Source organism: Anser anser (assembly GCF_964211835.1).
Source record: "Anser anser genome assembly, chromosome: 4".
In the NCBI taxonomy this organism is placed as follows: domain Eukaryota; kingdom Metazoa; phylum Chordata; class Aves; order Anseriformes; family Anatidae; genus Anser; species Anser anser.
In genome coordinates this window covers 34,515,332-34,535,405 of record NC_139724.1, presented here as the reverse complement: position 1 = coordinate 34,535,405, position 20,074 = coordinate 34,515,332, and the positions used below count along the sequence as shown (strand labels likewise).

Genomic DNA, 20,074 nt, shown 5'->3' with positions numbered 1-20,074 from the left:
CTGTCACTAACATGCACTATTCAAGTCTCCTTATTTATTCATCACTGTTCAGGGAGAAGACTGAAATCAGCATGGTTAGAATATGACCTTTTTGTTTCAGTTCATATAAATAATGTCATGAGATCGTATTTGCGCTCTCCCTGATGTGAATAGTTTCATAAGTGAACAGAAATAGAACCTTTCAGAAGTTTTGCAGTCACAAACACAGCATCTCCCCTAAGCGACAAAACAACAAAAAAGTGCAATTCAACCTCTAAATAGCAAGAATATAGAAAAGGCAAATTTGACCTATTTACTCAAGGAAAAGTGTATTCGCTTTTCCTGTAATCCTCACTGATACTGACAGGAAATGTAAGAGTTCTATTTTTTTTTTCCTCCACATCTTCAATAACAGAAGAAATCATTTTACCCTAGTACCGAAGTAAATCACTCCTGCCCAATGCTTTGATTTTACTCAGAGATCAAAATACTTTGCAGCTATTTACAAAAAACTCTCTCTGCCTCACAGATGGAGTACGTGAAACAGACTGGCGACTTGTTTAGCAGCTTTACATCAGAGGAATGTCAGGACTCTAATTATGGCCATGTAATTCTCTGCTACGTGATCACGACCAAGCCTGGTCTAGCTCCAAAGCAGGCCTTGCACTGAGTGGAAGGTGGGACCAAATGACCTCCAGACAACTCTCTCAATCTAATGTTATTCCGTGATTCTAATTTGCTTCGTATCTCTCTGCTTCCCAGCCTGGACATACAAATCGCTATACAGATTTCAAGCCCCTGATTCAATGCACTGCTAGGCTTTTCCCAAAGTCAGCAGCTAAACAGAACCTAGTAAGACACAGAATTTTAAACAGCAAAGTCTGGTCCTTAGCATTTAAGCATCGTAATATGTGGAGTGACAACTGAGTATCATTACAATTTTTAAAGTAAGTCTTAGCAAACAGCCTTCCTCCACAGTGCAGAATACCCAGCTGTTCTCAATTGGAAGAAAGCACCCATTGACTTCACTACATGTAAATAAGCGAATCGTATTTGTAAACAACTGGAGCTGTTTAACAATAAAGATCACACATCTAGTTTTAAAATATAAACTTCACAGAATTCTAAACTTTGCTGCTAGTACTGAACACGGGAGATCTCTTCTGTGCTGCAGTTTTGTTTAGATGTCAGTCAGTATCCAGTCAAAGTGGTTTGTTTTCTTTCCTCTGGGAAAACAACTTGAAAGCATAGAAAATATCAATTGAGAAACAGGATGGAATAGATTTATTTTAAAGCAAAGAGATGACCTCGTATTAGCTACCTTGACTAAAAGATCTGAATAGCTTCTTAGGCAACCAACAGGGTTATAATTCTAAAAAATAGAATTACTTTTATTTCAACTAACTCTTTGCAAATCGGTACACACGGTGGCTGATACTAGTGTCTTTATGATATTTCATTGCCACAAGTAAGTGGTCTAAAATTAGGACTTTTTTTAAAGGCAACCCCAGACAGTTACCTTGCAAGTCTTCTGAGTTTTGTTGATGTACCCGTGTTTTCATAATTATCTCATTTGCCTTTTAGCAAGGACAACACATCTTATGATTTGTCAAATGTCAGGGGTTGTGCTGATCATGCTCTAGCATCAACATTCTTGTTTTATTGCTGCTTTCTCTGCAGTATTTGCAAGAGATTCTTAAATCCTTGCAACTACAGCTTTTCTAATTTTATTATTTCAGTTGTTCCACATTCATCCAAGGGCACTTTCAAAACTTTAATTTAAATTGTAATTTCTGGCTGCTAGCCACAATACATCACCTAGGAACCAGATAGTTGTTTATTTAATACATTTGGGTCGTTGTTTTTTTACTTTCAATTGTGTTTGTTTCTTCCAGATGTATTTTCTCTTAGAGGTTCAAAGAGCTACTTAACCACAAAACTAAACCACAAAACCCACTTCTGATGAGCTGGAAAGAGTTTGGGATTTATGGAGTACTTCCCTATTTACAGCTGAAAATCAATTGCAGGTCATCATGCCTTTTAGTTTATGATCTTTTGAACTGGAGTGCACTCGATTAAACAGTTACCATCACCCACCATCTTCCTGTCTATAAGATATTCCCCCATAACAATCAAGAGGAGCAAATCTGTGAAACTACTTAAGCGTTGCAATTCAGAGCCTGCTGCAGTTGATTAGCTCACCAGCAAAGACAACACCACAGCCAGTACCTTCTGTAGGGAACAGAGGGAGCTGAAGAGCTGCCAGGAGAGGTAACCTTCCGCAGACACAAAGATAGATGGGGAGGTAGCAGCTTAAAGCACCGGAGGTAAAACTGACACAACATGTCTGTCAGAGCCTTTGTATGTTTTTAAAAAGCACACACAGTCGATGTTTCCTTTGAGAACAGAAAGAAGGCACACAGAGATCTTTCTCAGGTAACATACCTCTAGCTTTGTTGCAGAAGCCACTGCCTTTTACATTTACATTATGCCACTGCCTTTACACCTCATTCAAAAGGAACTATTGCGCTTTATGCATTTTTTGTAATATCTACCCACCCTTAGCTTTCCATCAGAGAAAAATTATCAAGGAGCAAACAGACTGCAAGGGTGAGCCCCTGTGCTTGCTAGCGTCAGCTGTCAGTCTTTTTTTTCCCCCTTCTCCTTTTCAAGATGGACTTCAGAGCTGCATTTCTATCCTTCCAAGGAGTAGCTTTCAATTCCTTCATTCTCAGAGATTACCCACCCAAAGAAATTAACAGGAAAAAGTACTGTGGAACCAAGTATGTAGCATGTATGTAGTAGCTGTTATGAAATCTCTCTCTGCAGATACTCACAGCCAAACGAAGGTGCCTCTACCTTCACTGGTTGCTTTGTAAAGTCTGGGCATAGGGATCAGACATAGGACATATGCAGAATATCAACAGCAGGTGATCGCTACAGAGCTGACTTGACTGGACTACAAGTTTTGCCCTCATGAACTGTGACCAAAATTGAATACAGGGATCCATGCTAGCTTTTTTTTTTCCAAAAAGAAAAGACATGTTTCATGAGAAAGAGCAGGAACAAACCATAAGCAAGACCAAACGTGGTTTTTTTTTTTTGTTTTGTTTTGTTTTGTTGTTTTTTTTTTTTTTTTTTTTTTTAGTTCCAGGCTTATTTCTTCCCAGGTAGTTCAAATCTGGGGGGCTAAGATGTATTCTGCCCCCAGTTCTACCTTATTCTTCACAACCATCCTTTAGTTCACCCCAAGCTTTTTGTTCTGTTTCCCTGCCTGGGTTCCAACTAAACATTCTGACACATTCAAAAGAAATGCACTGAAGTACTTGACACCTGCAGTAAAGTATTAGTACTTAAGATGTCTGAAGTTCATGGTCCCCATTCTTCAAATTCATATTTGTTATTATATTTAGGCATATATTAATAACAAAACATTGCAAGACAACACACTTGTCTTGGTTTGAACCTGCAAAATAGCTCTAATCTAATGACTACAAGCCACTTCTCAGTTCTCTCATGAAGAGCTTCACCTTGGCACACAGCCCCTTCCTCAATGGTATAAATCAGTAACATTTCTTTTTCTTTCCCATAACAATGCTTAACTACTATTTCCACAGTGGTTCACTTAGCTTGCTGTAGGAGGCAGGAGATCTATATAAGGAGCAAATCACAGGTTTTATTTGTTTGCTGCCTTTGTAAATAGTTTGCAATATGTAAAACCATGAAGATGAATGGGTAATAGGAAAAAGGAGGTACAATTCCTACCTCCAAGAATCTTACCATATGATACTGTGTAGTACTTATTCCCTTCTCTAAAGGAAAGGAAAATGTCCTTTTTACCTTCCTTCTTCTGTCTAGCCTGATCTAAATGTAAACTCTGTGGGTACTATGCATCATATGTGTAGATACCACCTATTACAGCTCATTACTCTCAGCTAGGACCAGCATATTTGCACAAACAATAATAAAAGCCACAAGAAGTCACCTGACATCTTCCAAGTGTTATTTTTCTGAGTTGCACAAAGAAATAGGTATAGATTAATGAGTTTTAGCAAGTTATGTTGATGTCTACATATCCAAATTTCCTTTCCCCTGTCTCTTCTTGGCATGGAGAAGATCAGACACTTGCACAAAATGAAACACTGCTTTATTTTTAGTACAGAAAATCACACAGCCAGAGATATGGCTAGCTAGAGCTGCACAGCTGCTTAACAGAAATTTGTGAGCTAGAGATTCCTACGACCATGCATGATCACATCTCATAATTCTTCCTAGATCTCAGGGAATATCCAACAATTTGGTTTGAACCAGCCTAGTCCACAACAGGACTGTTATTAAGCATGGCAGTAATAGGTCACAAACTACTCCTCAGTGATGGAAATGCAATGATATAATAGTCAAGCAATCTGTTCTAGAAGGAATCTTTAAGACACCAAGGGTTTTCTCCTCCCCTCCACCCCCTTATTTTTAGTGCTGACAGACAAATAATTGCACTCCAGCAAATGAGAGATTTAAGATTCCCTTTTGTTATTGTTAAATGTCATAGGTAGCAAACACATGTTCCTCTGCTTACAAAAGGCAACAAGAGGAAGACACAACTAAGCTGTATAACATGATACAAACACATGATTTAGTAAATAACCAACATGCATTTCATGCTCTATCCTTGGAAATTATGTTATTTTCACATTTTTTCTTTGCCTATAACCACACTAACATTTTCTTTCTGTAAATATTAATATAAAATGTATATTTCTAAAATAAATAAATAACCCAGAATTCTCCACATCCTCTAGTTACCCACGAGATGGCAGTGCTTGCATCATACAGAGCAATCTGACCTAAACGATTTTCAGTACAATCTTTTCCCCCCACCCGTGATTATGCATACGGCTGTTAGAAGATGGTATTTTCCTCATATCCACACAAGACCCTCACCATTCAGCAGCTGGTTCAGCATTATTTACCATGCTGTAATAATGCATTTTACAGACTACCCATCAATTGACAGCAAGTTTGGAGAAAATGTCTTGGGGTTGACTCCTGTGAACATACTAGCCTCAGAAACGTATAAAAAAAATTGCAGGCTTCATCTCTGGTGCAAAGTAACGCAAGGGCAGCTAAATTCGTTGGTTTATCTCCTCCAGACAGCTGGCTAGCTATCCAGTACCCACTCAACAGCTTAATCCAAACTGGTGATGAATTGTAATAATCATTTATCATTCTATGTATGCCTATGCAGCAAAATAAAAGCATGATTGTGCAGGTGTTGCAACGCATGTACTAGTTTAATATAGCTATTACAGGAAATAATAGTATTGAATACAAAATAACATATGCTGTCAACTCAGCTATGAACTTCACATATACCCTTAGTTTTCATTCAGCTTGCTGATGTCATTCATGCTAACAATATTAAACATACACCGAACACCTGCATTGCATACAGTCGCATCTGCATTTAGCTGCACAGACATTCACTGTCCAGATTAAATCATGTTTTACCTGAAAAGCAAGGAACTATCATTACTGTAGACAAAGGAGCAAAACACGAACGTTTCTGCTACTGTGAAACTATTACCACTCCGAAGATAATGTAGGTAAATGATAGAAAAGAAAATCTAGTGCAATGGTGGTACTACCATTTTCTACTCTAATTAAAAATAAAAGTCTTCCCTTCAAAATAGTAAAGTATCAGTCAAGCAAGAACAGGATCATGACCTTTTATCTGAAAAGGTTTTCACATAAGACATACTTCACAAATGAAATATTAACTCCCTGTTCTGCTTTCATCCAGTTTACTCTTATATTCTTTAATAGATGTTCCAAGGCCAAATAACATCAACCTGCAATTTCAAATGTCACTAAGCCTGAGAATCTCCTGTTCTACAGTAAAAGAGCATCAGAGGTGAAAAAGTTCTAGCATGTCCACAGCACAATTGTTTTCCTGCTATTCAAAATTAAAGTCAGTGTGCTGCAAAAACGTTCAATTTATTAAAAAATTATAAAATAAATTCAGACTACAAGTATTTTTATAATATGGTAACAGCAGACTCATGATTATCGTGCCAGTAAAAGATGAGACAATAAAAAAGAAAACCAGATGGAGTAACTTTTGACATATGTAGGTTTGCACACCAATCAAATATACTGTATATACCAGCTGGTGTAAACCCAGCTCACATGGGACCATAAGCCTGTATATTAATGGCTAAAACACTGAAATAGGGCAGTTACTGCATTTGGACTTGGAATGAACTTGTATGCTCATATTCTTTTTTACCCCTGCATGTCTTGCTAAATTTGAATTCCTCTTATATAAAAGCAGAATTACAAACCAGCACAATTTAAACTACTTTGGCATATGTCCTTGTTAAGCAGATTAATAGCCTAATTCCCTGTCATCTGCTCTGGCTAACTACTAGTTTCCAAGTGTTACAGTTTTCTGTTCTATAAAGTAGCACACACGCTGAAAATTTATTTGATTTTTTTTTTAAAAAAAAACCTGTAAGAGCTAGCATATTTCCTAAAATTTCTCTAGGCTTGATTTGGAACTAAACCCTAGCATCTGACCTTTCTACTTCAGCTGGAAAAAAAGAAAAAAAAAAGTCAGAATTATTACTTTCTTTCCAAATTCAGACCTCAGCAAATATTTTTCTGGATTCTGGAATGGCTCAAGGTTACTTGATGCCTATAGTCATACTTGCTCTTTTGTCAGCAGCTAGCTTCTTGTGCCCTTCAGCTAGATATATGACTGAGAGTTATTCCTGATTGATTCATAGCTGACCTTAAAATTATTTAGTTTAAGGCTTTGGCTTCTCAAGAATAATAGTTGGCTGCAGTTGACAATCTATGTAAAATACTTGAATTCCATATTATTTCCTACTCTGCAAAGCAGAACAGACCACTACCATTTCTGGAAGAGACGTGACTAGCTTTACAGCAAACTGTTTACTTTCTAGCCCATTCACGCTACCAGAACCTGAGAAACTCACCAAATTTCCCTCACTTACCTCTTGTGATTTCTTTATTGATGAATCAAATTCTTTTCCTCTCCTCAGATCTGTCAGGATGAGTGATCCTAAAGGAAATGGTAAATCGAGAAGTCATGATGTAACAATATTCTCAGTCTAAGTCATCTATAGAGAATAAAGGTGATATTCACAACAATGCTAATGCCAACAATTAAGCCCCAAAGCAACAGTTTATTATTCTATTAAGGCCAAAAGTGCAATTTGGCAGAGTTCCAGCATAAGCTTTGACCATGCTAGCTGTAGCAGCTGAGACACAATTCTCCTCTAATATAAATGGTTGTGCTGGCAGAAAATAGTCAAATGTATGGATTTGTTGTCAAAGATACAAAGAATACTGAAATGTACAAGCTAAAGTATCACTGGTACAGAAAGAGCACATGAAGATTAAAGGAATAGTCACTGAATGGTATCTGATCTCCTTTTAAAAATTAAGGCAACATTCTTACAAAATGAAAGCCAATTGATTGCTAGCTCTTTTCTGTACAGGAACTGACACCAATAACTGAACTTTATTTTGTAGTGTGCCACTGAACAGAAATTATTTTACTAAGTTCAACTAAAACCTTTGCTTTTACTTAAGAACTAAATAGCAGCATGCCATTCTCTAGAAAATCTGACATCACACATAAAAACATCCACTCTGTAATTACTAAAGCAGTCACACAAACCAAGAAGGGCAGGGTTAGGTTTGGCCCCTCAACTCCAAAATAATGCTTCTCTTTAGATGCAACTCTCTAACAGAAGTTACCAGAGCTCTAAGCTGAAACCAGTCACGTGTCCGTAGCGTATATTAAAAGACAAAGGTTGAAATCACTGTCCTAAGGAGATACAACTCATAGTACCCTTCCATACCTAGCTGCGTGATAGGCCTTTAAAAACGCTATAAAGTTATCGTCAGTGATTCCATCAGTGATCATATCAGTGATTTCCATTTCTCATCATTGTATTGGTAGGGTACAAAACACAAAAAGTCTCACGCACTTTGCAGTCTCATACCAGCTTATAGCACTGTTACCTAGGACTTCCACAACCAAGTAACAACAATGGCAAAGCATGAGGCTTCCCAAGAGAGAGATGCACACACATATGCAACTTTGCTCACCTTAGCCATAGCAACATACACCATCATTAGTAGTTTGCTTCTTCTCTGAAAAGAATTACAGCTTAATTCTCCTTCATCAGAATTTCAGTTGCAATCAATCATTGCATGATCAGAAAGAGGCTCCCTCAACCATTTTTTTTCAAATTAAGTATCTCACTTGACACTCCTGATTACTTTTGCCTTTCTCACAGCTGTATCATGTTAGCAGCCCAAAGAAAACTCTAATCAATAGAGAAAACTCTAATCAATAGTTCATTCTGCTCTTTCTTCCTTTCTGTTATTTCCAAGAGGTGCGCCACACCTTGAAGTACAAATTAATCCCTGAATGTATGACTTTACACTTTTACTTCTATGTTTCATCCCACTGTTTCTGCAGTCTTCAAGGTATTCTGTAAAATGTCATCATTCTCTGCTGTGTTAATTATGCCCCTTAAAGAGGCATTTTTAACTCAAGAGTTAAAAAAAATTCCTCCAAAAAGTAAACCTGGGAAGTAAAATTTAGAGTTCTACTAGATATTAAAACTCATATGTTCAATAGAGGTTGTTTTTTTTTTACACATCATGTTTTTCTTGAAGTCAGTTCCTCATTATGCCTCTATCTCTCACAAGCAAAGATCACCTATTTTTATTCTTTGTACCATGAGGCTAGTAAGCTTACTACCTTCTCTCTTGTCAATATGCTACTCTGATCTTAAATTTGATTAAGTTAAGTAACTTAGGCTTAGAGGTTTGTTTTGTTTTGTTTTCAAATGGTACTGCAAAATTTCTTCTCTTTTGGATGTAAGAGGTTTGTGTGCTTAAAAGCTTGTCAGTTTTCTAACAGCTGTATCAATTGCTCTAACGCAAGGCATCATTGCGTCTCCTTTTCTTGAAATTTGATGGTATTATCAAAAGATGTAATTTGTAAACTCTCCTTATTTGCTTTTTTTTTATATATAAAAAAATCAATCCTTGGAATATTTTTATCTTAACGGTAATGGATGACAATACCCCTGAAGCCAGTGAAGTCATTTGTGAGACTGGGAGAAAGCAACTGGAAAAAATTATTACTTATTTTCTTTCTCTAGTCATTTTATTGCCTGCTTCTTGACAGACCTAAAAAGTTAGTTAATGGCATAGAACTACACTGTACAACAGCTTTGTTCTCAAAGTTAGCTGAAGAACATGCTATCCAACTTTCCTGTCCTTTTGCATTTTTGGAGGTCACTTCCCTGATCCAATTTGCATCATAAATTTACTGTTGGTTCTACCTGAAAAAACAAAGGCAGCAACCCCAGCTGGTCGGAAGAAACATCTAAGCACAAGGCTGAATACATGAGAATTTTTTGTAGTTGGCTTCATTTCAGTAATCACCACATTATAAAACTACAGTTTTCAAAAATTCCTTGAGCAGTTCATTTGTTGCAAAATATGTATTGTTCTATATTGTTGTTTCCATCTCTAGTTTCCATATATCATCAGGTTTTGGTCATCAATGAACTTCAGTTCCCTTTGCTGAAGTAGCTGTGCCAGAAAGCACAACTAATTTTTCATTTAAAGTCTACTGGTAATTCACTATACCAAACAAACGTTAGCATCGATCTTCAAAAAACGTACTTGAATCTTCTTGTTATTAATTTACTCTGAAATAACATAAATCTTCAGTTTTGTTTTTAAGATCTTACATTTCCCCTATTTTTAATACTGTGACTAATCATACTTTTCAGTAAGACAACTGATGAAACAATCCATTCAGTCCTGGATCATGGATTGCTCAATTAGACATAGAGCAACTAGCCAGACTGTCATTTTGACTAAAGATACAGAATTTTGATGTCTTATATTAAACAGCAACAGATGGAATTAAAATTATTAAGGATAATATAAAAAATGATGATAAAGTTAACAGGAAAACAGTATTAGATAAGTTTTAAAAGCCCCAATGACTTCTTCCTTGATAGGCTAGTGGAAAAGAGATGAGGTATTTCTTTGTCTGCAAATCGTGCCTTTTTTTTTCTCTTGAAATTATCTATTTTGTTGTTTTCTGGAGATAAATTATGCTGAGATTCTAATCTTAGAATATATAATGTATTTAATTCCTATAAAACATACCAAACAGTCTTGTTAACTCCCATATTCAAAATGTCTAAATATTTTTTTGAATTATATAAGCTGAATTGTTAAATTGGTAACTGCATTACAATGTCTATTTTTGTATTTCTATTTGTATTCTCAGATATATAATCTGATAACAGAATAATGCTCTACTCTTCAATAAGAATAATAATGTATTTTTATTTTTATCTAGTTGCAGTGGTATTAGATAGTTGGGGTTCCTCTGATTAACCTTGGCTTGTCATATGCAAAGCCTAAATGACTGATATTAATTAATGTAGCTGTCTTAAACAGTTGGCAAGAAAAAAAAAAGAAAAAAGAAAAATTAACAAATGTCTTGCAATGCAGATTCACTAATGAAGAAGTATGATTTCACACACTACAGTATTTCTAATGCCTCTTCCTTTTTAAGCTTTCAGCTGCACATTCTTTATGTTTTTATTTGGAAACTTTCCTTTTCAAGGCAACGCTGAATCACATCTGGAGGATTTGATAGGAAAAGGAACCTGAAGATCTTCATATAATCCACCAGTAAAGGTTCTGGGAATTAGGCATTTGTGCATACCATAGACACATACACAATTTATTTAATCAGTTCAAATTTGAATGGGTGAGGATCAGAACCTCATGGCACTAAGCAAGAACAACTAGGAACTGATTTTTACTGGACCACAAAAAGATCCAGATCCCAGCTGGCTTCAGTAGGAGTCTATTGGGAGGGTAACTTTTATCTTCCATGACATTCACGGTATTACAAAGACTAGGTCTACATGAAGTATTTACTTCTTTTGAGAATTTTACAACTTCATTCGTACTGCTCTGGATGGAGGTGGCATCCTTCTCCTCTTATCCATTCCTCTATCAAAGACAGCAAAATGGGACAAAAGTGATTCTGCTGAATAAACGCTAAGTGCTAGAGAAGTTCTATAGGAAAACACTAATCTGGAAGAGAAAATAACTGAATATTAAGAAAATCGTTCCTTTGAGCATATTACTGGTTGATAAGAAATCTCACACATGAAGTGTCTTTAAAAGCAGGACATGCAAATGTTTGCTGGGAATGGTTTCAGTGCATTTGAGTCTTCCTGGGTACAGAAAATTGAAATAGAGCATACCATGAGCATCTTTCCATCTCTACATTTCTGTGTTTTGGGTTCAAGATTAGTTTTATAAAGCTTTTATTCATATGTTTTTTTACTCCTTTAAGGACTCTTAAATGAATGTTCAGAAATAACATTATTCAAGATATATTTAAGGGCAAGGGAATCCTTTGGCTAGTGTACAACGTCCTTTAACATATAACTGAAGCCCTGTATGGCATTTGCATGTAGTCTGTTGAAACATGAACAGTTCTGAGATCTTCTGAATACAGATAAGTATTACAGATACTGGATTTGGACATTTCTCTAAATATGGTACATTGAGATGTACTAAGATAATTCAATATTTAATGAGCCTCAGACTGACATTCCCACTCATCAACAAGCATTGACACAAACATGCAGCATATGGGAATTATTACTGATTCAAGCTAAAGTATCTTTTCCTATTCTATCTGTGCTGCTCTATTTCTTTTTATGCTTTGTTTCTGTACAGTTGCTTACATTTGCATCTGCCATTTTAAAAGCAATACTGTATTCTGCATGGGATTCATAGAGACACTGTTGAGATTAAAAGAATGGGGTTGAAGAGAAGGTTGTTGGTTCCAATCTGACTTTTCTATTACTTGGGCAATATCCTTAAACTGTTGGTTTCCCATTTTATGTATCTATGAAGTAGGGCATAACATCTCACAGGGATGCTGTAAGGCTTTACTGAATGAATATTTTAAAAGAATTTTGACATTCTTGGTTGAAAATAAATGGTTACAAATAACAATTTTGTTGCTTAAATACTGAAATTTGACATCATTGGTGCTACAGATAAACATTTTGTTATTGAATTATTCAAGGAACGTTTGAATCTTGAGCTGAGATGCCAAGCTTACACAATTTTTTTCTTCTTTAGCAATATTATGTATTATTTTCAAGGTGAATGCAGCAAGCTGAATGCAAAGGCCAGACACATAAATGTTCTTCTAACATTCTTATACATGGTAAACTACACTTCTGAACTCGATTTTGATAACTCAGCTGTTAAGTACGCTACATAACTTGAATTCTACCGATTCCAGTCAGGAAACTAAGGAGTTTAGGCAAGAAGAAAAGACATTGTGTCTGACAGCAAAGTGTTCTTGACTTTCTTTTAGCATTTTCCTATGGGGGGTTGCTTGTTACAAAACAGGTAAGAGGTCTTTTAGATGCAGGGAAAGATTTAAACCACAAACTGGTTATGAATATCTCATTAAAGCAGGGGAAAAAAGGGGGGGAAAAAAAGAGCAAAACAGAAAGGAGAATTGATTAATTGGGTGGACATTAAAACCGGAAGCTCCTTCGTTTTCAAATGGGAAATGTATATTTATTCTGAGAATAAGAATATCCCAAGAATGAATGATAAACTCATTATGTTGTCAGGAGATGTCGGTTCATAACCGAGGTAAAATTATACATGTAACATCGCATGCTTGTAAGTGAACTGCTATTTTGTGAACCCTATTTGCGAAGATCGAGTGGGAAGAAGACAGTGGGACTGCATAGCACAATTCCATGTAAGATTGCATTATGCATACTGCTTTTCTCATGCATAAAAGCAAATGTAACTAAGCAGCAAATTGAGTTGTTTTGGGGTTTTGTCCCTCACCTCTGAAATTCTTTCAAAACATCTGTTAGACTACAGATAGCTCTTTAAGGGAAATGAGGTGGCAAGGAAAAGGCACATTTATGAATAGAAGCACCAATCCCACACGGATGTTAGAGAGCTTATTAAAAATACAAACAATATCTGCAGAGAACCAAAGAGGAAGAAGACAAGTTGTAGAAACATGCTTCAGGTGTCACCAGGCATTTCCTGGACAGTTATACATACAGCTCTAATTGCAACCTCCCCGTAAATAGTTTTTTTTTCCCCCTCATCCCATCTCCCCCATGCAGAAGTCAGAGCAAGTCCTGCAAGTGACATATACTACCACCCAGCAAAGTAACCCAAAACCAGTAAATTGTTTGTCCTGACACTGAACTCTCTAACCTAAATTCAGTCACAGCCACAGTTAATACAGTAATTTATAGTATACTTTACATGTTTGCCTGCATGAATCCTCTACACCCTGTTAAGCATTGTACCACAGATAGTAGGCAATAGCTAACAGCTGGTAGGAGATAGGTGTGGGCTCTAGTTAATAGCTGGTAGGAGATAGAAGGTGTGTGAGGGGGGAGGTTAAATGTCCCTGAGCTTTTGTGGCCTGCCTTAGGGCAAATTGAAAAAAAAAAAAAGTTTGTCCAAATAACATTCAGCTGAGGCTTAAAATGATTAATTTGACTTGTTCCGCAACCACAAAGGTGAAACATACCCATGCAATGTGGTACCATTAAATGGTATTTGGAATAATGCAGCCTCACAGCTGACACGAATCCACTTTGGAGCAGTTAGTCAGATGAGTTTGAACTTTCTAACTTTGTCTGGAAACAGAACTACAAACCACATATCAGAAGCAGTCTAGGAAGTTTTCACTGACTTTTGTAGTTTCTAGGCATGGCCTGTATTTCTGCTCTCAGTAGCCTATTTGAGTTCCATCTGTAACAAAACTCCTTCGGTTCCTTCTGTTGATTCTACCACAAGGGGATAATCTAGCTCTGTGGTTCATCAATTCCTTTTGCTTGTGGAACTTTCCAGGCATCATGGAAAGTGATACTTCAAGAAAAAGTGAGAATTGCTGACATTTTCCTTGTATTGTCTTTAGGAATATTGTAACTAGATATTCCATCCACTCTGTAATAATTCCAGCAATAATGGTGAGATAGTGCTTTAAGTTAATGATATTTCAAAATACGAGAAGTGAAAGATAATATATCCATAGGAAATATGGCAAGTTATTTTCAAAAACTACTAAAACGAAACCAAAAAGATAACCAAATCTTTTATCTTTCCCACTATGCACCGACACAAAACCACATCTAAGCTTTGCAGAACGTCTCTCTCTGCTGAACTAAGTTCTGTCCTAAGCGTGAAAAGGACTTTCATAAACTCTCCTGTATGTCTTTCAGTTCCCAATTTACTTTATGTATAGAAAAGCTCCACGTGCAGAAGCTACACTTGCAACACAAAGAATCAAATTGAGTGCCTCCTTTTGACACTGAGTTAGTGGTATAAAGAATGAACAAAGGTTTTTATGGGACCTGGACAAAAGAGCAGACTTTGGAACCACCTGTAATGAGGTACCAAAACTGCAATTTCTCAAAGCAAGAGAAAGACACGAAAAAAAAAAGTGAAAACTCGTACCTAGTTGTAAGTGCCTTTTGTTTTTTTCAAATACACATTATGTCAAGACAAGAAAATATGTTCAGTATTAGTTGAAAATTAAATGAAAATGTTTATAAAAGTTGAACCTGCATCCATTTTGATGCATCTGTAGGCCATTTCTACCTATAGTAAATTTGACCTGAGTGACATAGGGAACATTTAAAAGCCATGTGGGGAAACTGTGGGCTAAAGCCGCTTGAGGAGGTTACCACTGATTTGGTTCCTCTAAGAGAGCAGGAAACCTGGTGGGTAGGTAAATGGAGGCCATGGTGGTATCCACAAACAAAAGAAGGGAATCGTTAGGGTTGGAAAAGACCTCCAAGATCACCTAGTCCAACCATCCCCCTACCACCAACGTCACCCACTAAACCATGTCCTTAAGCGCCAGGTCCAACTTTTCCTTAAACGCCCCCAGGGACGGTGACTCCACCACCTCCCTGGGCAACCCCTTCCAATGCCTGACTGCTCCTTCTGAGAAGAAATGTCTCCCAATTTCCAACCTAAACCTCCCTGCCTCAACTTGAGGGCATCCCTTTTAGTCCTATTACTAAAACTTACAGGGATGTGGAGCTCTCTGTCCTGGGGAACATACGCTGCGGGAGGCCCACACAGAAAAGCCAGCGGCCTGCAGTTTCAGCCTAGTGACCGAGTCACAGTAGGGCCGGGGCTATCGGCAGCCCCACCGGCACGCCTGAGGGGCCGGCAGCACCTTGAAGGACTCTGCCAGCCGGTGCCACCGCCTCTGCGGGGCAGAGCGGCGCCCTGAGGGACACCAGCCCCCCGGGACCGCGTTCGCCTCCCGGGAAAGCCCCCGTCCCTATCGGCTTCGTCACTCTCGCCCCGCTCGGGGGCTGTCCCGGTGCTGTGGCGGACAGCTCGCCCGCCCCCGGCCCCGGGCAGCCCGGCCCCTGCTCCCGCCCGCCCGGCGCTAGGGCCCGGCGGCTGCCGGCAGCGGGGCCGCAGCTCGCTCCTCCCGCCGGGGCCGCGGCCGCCGGTTGCTCTCTGCGCGCGGCGGGAGCGAGCAGCGCCCTTGCCCGCGGAGGACCCAGGCGCTCCCCGCGCTGACTGGCGGCCGGTGGCGGGGCCGGGAGCGGCCCGGTCAACCCCCCCCCCCCCGGTTCCCCGGCAGAGAAGGGGCTGAGCGAGGCGGGGAGCAGCGCGCCCGGCATCCTCCGCATTGTGCGAGCCCGCATATGGGCACGGCGCGGAGGCGCGGCCGCGGGGCTCCCCCGAGCCTCCCGCCCCCCGCCGTGCGCTCGCTCCCTCCCTCCCCGGCGCCGCCGTTCGCCGGGAGGCGCCGAGCCGAGGCGTGAGGGATGCTTTTGTGTGCGAGGGGAGCGGCGGCGAGCGGCGGAGCCAGCGGCTGCGACTGCGGGGCAGGTGGCCGCAGCCCTCCCGGCGGGAGATGCTGAATTAGGCGGCCGGAGCCCTTGCGAGCGCGGGGGCAGGGCTCGGCAGCCCGATGGCGAGCAGCCGGAGCATCGAGCTGGAGCACTTCGAGGAGCGGGACAAGAGGCAGCAGCGCGCCGGGCCCCGCCGCGGCGGCTCGGGCTCGGGCGGCGGCGGGGGGCCGCGGGGTAACGGGCTGATCCCCAGCCCGGCGCACAGCGCCCACTGCAGCCTCTACCGGACGCGCACCCTGCAGGCGCTCAGCTCGGAGAAGAAAGCCCGCAAAGCCCGCTTCTACCGCAATGGGGACAAGTACTTCAAGGGCTTGGTGTACGCCATCTCCCCCGACCGCTTCCGCTCCTTCGACGCCCTCCTCGCCGAGCTCACCCGCTCCCTGTCGGACAACGTGAACCTGCCCCAGGGCGTCCGCACCATCTACACCATCGACGGCAGCAAGAAGCTCACCAGCCTGGACGAGCTGGTGGAAGGTGAGGGGGCTGTGGCAGCAGGGCACGGGTGGGCCTGCCCTGGTGTGGTGAGGCACCCCAAGAAGCGACGTGGGGCCCAGTGGGCTGTGGGCGCTTGAAGAAGCTGAGGGGGTCCCCTTGCTGAAATTGGGGGGCTGAGGGGGTCCCTTTGGTGAAATTGGGGGGCCGAGGGGGCCCTGAGGCAGGGGCAGGCCTCGTGTCCTCAGTGGGGCTCAGAGACGTGCGGGGGGCCGGCTACGATGGTGGGCAGGCAGCGGGGACGCTTTTCGTCTCCAAGATCCGCAGGGAAGTTCTTGGCTGCCTTGCAGTTTTCACCGTTTGTGGGAGAGAGAAGTGTTTTAATTTAGTTCCCTAGCTGTTACTACGCTGTCATTGATGCCTCACGGTGGCTTAAGCTTTCCCACAGAAAGCCCCTGTGCTGTGAAAAGGGATGTTTATACCCTCCCACTCGCTAAAACAAGCTGGTGTGAAGTCCCATTTTCAAACGTGACCCAGAGTCTGTGTTCTTAAAGGGAATTAACTACCTATTCTGACTTCCAAAAGCATTCTAAAGAATCAAATGCTTTTTGGAGTTGGCCCTCGGTGGTTTTTGATAATGGAACTTAGCTGTAGAGATTACATAGACCTTGCAAGTGTGAGTAGAGCAGCACTTGACTACTTTCCAAAATGGGGCCAATAGTGCCACTTCTGAGTGAAACGTACACCTCTTCTTTGCATGCAATGAGAATTACGGGGACAAGGAGCAGATAAGATTTGAGTGTTTTTTTTTCAGCTAAACTTACTGTGTCTGCAAGCCTGTTGTGTCACAGCTTCTTTTAAGTTCGAAGCAGTAAAATATTTCAGGTGTATTTGGAGCACCATATCTGGGAGTGTGACAAGATACCTCAAAGTAGGCATATAGGTTTGCTTAGCTTCTGCAGGCACATGTACCCAACAAGCCAAGTTTTCAGTAGATACATGCATGTTCTAGTTAAGACAACTTCCCTAGTGCTCTCTTGTGATATTTTAAAATAGAATTTAAATTCAGCGTTATACAAATTATCTTTTCAAATGTGTAGGTCCTGTTGTGCACGATGTAAGGCCCATAACCAATTTGCACTTGATGCTTCCCCTCAGGTATCTCATGTATCTACCACTGCAGTCTTCCAGCCAGCGAGCCTATATGCCAGGTGTAGCTGATTTGCAGATCTTTAATCTGTTGACGAGCGATGCCAGATCATGCAAGAGGGGAGAGGCTTTGGTATTTGCTTCATTGAGAAGGTCCAACTCAAAAAAAATAAAATGTAGAAAAGTGCACTTCATGGCGGTGACAATGCCTGAGGACTTTCCCTGTCACGTGATGCAATATAAGGCAGTTCCATGGTCAAAACAGAGAAAACATGAAATGATTGCAAAGTAAGATACTGACTCTGTGGTGGTAAAATAAATGTGAAATCAACCAGAAAAGTATTCCATGATACAGCCAGTGGTTAATTTAAAAATAGCTTTAAAAAAAAAAAAGGAAGAAGCTGGTGTGGGGATGGTAAGAAAAGGAGATGAAGTAAAACTTGGAGAAACTTTTGAAATGTTGCAGAAAGAATGATTCTTAAGCTTCCGTGGCTTTAAAAAAAAAAGAATGACTTGCTGAACAGATGTGTAAATGCAGTTTATAGTCTCACAACTCTGCTTAAGTTAATAACTGAAAGCAAAAAAATGACTTCCTGTCTCTTCAGATACATTGAAAGAGTGACCTTTTTCATTGTTCTTCACTGGAAGAATAAAGCAAAGCAAATGTCACAATTGAAATGCTACTTACATGCTTTCTGTGTAAAATAAAAGGGAAAAAAAGAGTCCCAATTACTTAGTCATCTATCCATGACCAACACAACTCTCAGGAATCTTAAAATAATCCTGTAGCATCATAATTGGATTAGTACGTGCTCCGATTATCATCCCCAAAAACTTTACCAGTTTAAGTCTAATCGCCATATACAGTGTTGGGAAGAAAGCAGACAAATAGGGAATCCATCATTCCTTGAAATTCTCCGAGTTCTTTGCCAGCTGTTTTTTGTTCTTGAGATCCTGGAAGAGGATGATTTGTTTGTTTGTTTCTTGCTTGCTTTCTCTTTTTTTACAGTTCACTTTTTTGCAGCATAGCAGGCTTGAATGTTTGCTCTTTAACATGTACTTGAAGATTGGTAATATGCAAACTCTTGAACTGCAATACCAGAAATAGTTTTGAATGGTGTTTTGTTGTGTTGCTTTTTAATTTTCAGAAAGGAAGGGAATGTTAAAGTGTTGTTACACATGCCAGCTACTGGCTGAACACCAGACCAAACATGGCTACTTGACACAATGCCTAATTATCTGGCGAGTTTGCTTATACATCATCAGTGTTACTGACAGGGTACATGGAATCACAGCAGTTCAGGTTTACTAGTGGTAGCTCTTTGAAGAGAGCAAAAGGTGAATCCTTGGCCACCCTTACCAAGCCAGCAAGATCTGTATTAAACTTCCCCAACTTGAGCCTATGTGTGTTGCTTGTGGCCACTGATGTGCCTCAGTGCAAGCGGCTCTTTAAGGCCTGTTAGCTGTTTAGCAGGTTAGTGTCTGTCTCAAATACAAAAGCTGGCAGTATCAGATTCTATATTGTAATAGTCCAGACTGGTGAATTGAGTCACTGATGCATGTTTTTGGGGATTTGGTTGTATTTGGCAGTCTGTTTTACTGTTTACCATTCTAAAAGGAAAAATATCTAATGCACAGATGTATTCTAGATTTCAAATATTACAGATTGAGTCACAGTAATAAATGTGATCTGGTCACATTTTTATTGAAAACTAACAAGCTCCATTTTAATCATACTGTTTTTCTTAACTGGATCTAACAGGCAAAAAAGCATGTTCTGTTGGCCCAATCTTAGGCAAATTTCATTTATATTTCTAGCCCCCTACATTAATGAACATTATGGATTATGAGTTTGACATCTTTCTATTGCTTTCTTAGAATGGGACAAGTGAAGAACTTTAGTGTTGGCTTCTAATGCTCTTCCTGATCCAGAGAGGGGATGGAGTTTGGGAATATTATGAATTTCTTCTAGTTTTGTTATACAACTCTACTGTCTGACATTACAGTGACGTTACATTGACATTACATTCACTTTTGGGTAGTAGATTGCTTGTGCAATTTTATGTCTTGGATAGCAGTAATGGAATAATAATTCATTTCTATTCTATACCAAAATCAGCTAATTAAGCATTTGTCTAAATCCTTCAGTTTTCTTTAAAAATGTAAGCTGTCTAAAGCATAACACAATGGTAGTAGAAAGACCTGTGCAGTTCATCAGTGCTGAAGCTTCTGTTTTACATTGATACCAGTCATGCCTTGTCTTGCTGTCCTGTGCTTTGATTGTCTTGAGGTGAACAACGTGGAGTCTCCTGGTTGTTAAGATCTGCTGCGAAGTTGGGAGATTTTGTTGGGTTTTGGGAGAGGAAAGCAACCATAGATTCCTTTCTGGAAAAAAAAAGTCACTATTTGTTATGTGATAGGGACTTTTTCTAGTTCTTTAGGTAGGAAGCACTGATAAAGAGTGTTTATTTCTTCACAATGCTTAA

The 20,074-nt window shown here is 39.9% G+C and overlaps 2 protein-coding genes across 5 annotated transcripts in view; one reads left to right on the top strand and one right to left on the bottom strand.

Moving 5' to 3' along the window:
• The window catches only part of IQCM (IQ motif containing M), a 191,858-nt gene extending 176,349 nt beyond the window's left edge, over positions 1–15,509 (bottom strand). The window contains 2 exon segments of the mRNA XM_083836382.1: positions 6,993–7,060; positions 15,163–15,509. The gene's annotated coding sequence lies outside the window, so the exon portion shown is untranslated.
• A 108-nt stretch (positions 15,510–15,617) lies between these two features.
• DCLK2 (doublecortin like kinase 2) overlaps positions 15,618–20,074 on the top strand; it is an 86,617-nt gene continuing 82,160 nt past the window's right edge. For 2 of the 4 annotated variants that reach the window (XR_014584457.1, XM_083836367.1), the window contains exon 1: positions 15,620–16,481. Coding sequence is in view for 3 of the 4 variants with exons in the window: in XM_083836367.1 (XP_083692493.1) it covers positions 16,067–16,481 (415 nt within the window). In the remaining variant the exon portion in view is untranslated. Of the gene's footprint in view, positions 16,482–20,074 lie in introns of all 4 variants that reach the window. The other 2 variants (XM_083836365.1, XM_083836366.1) reach the window with 2 other exon arrangements.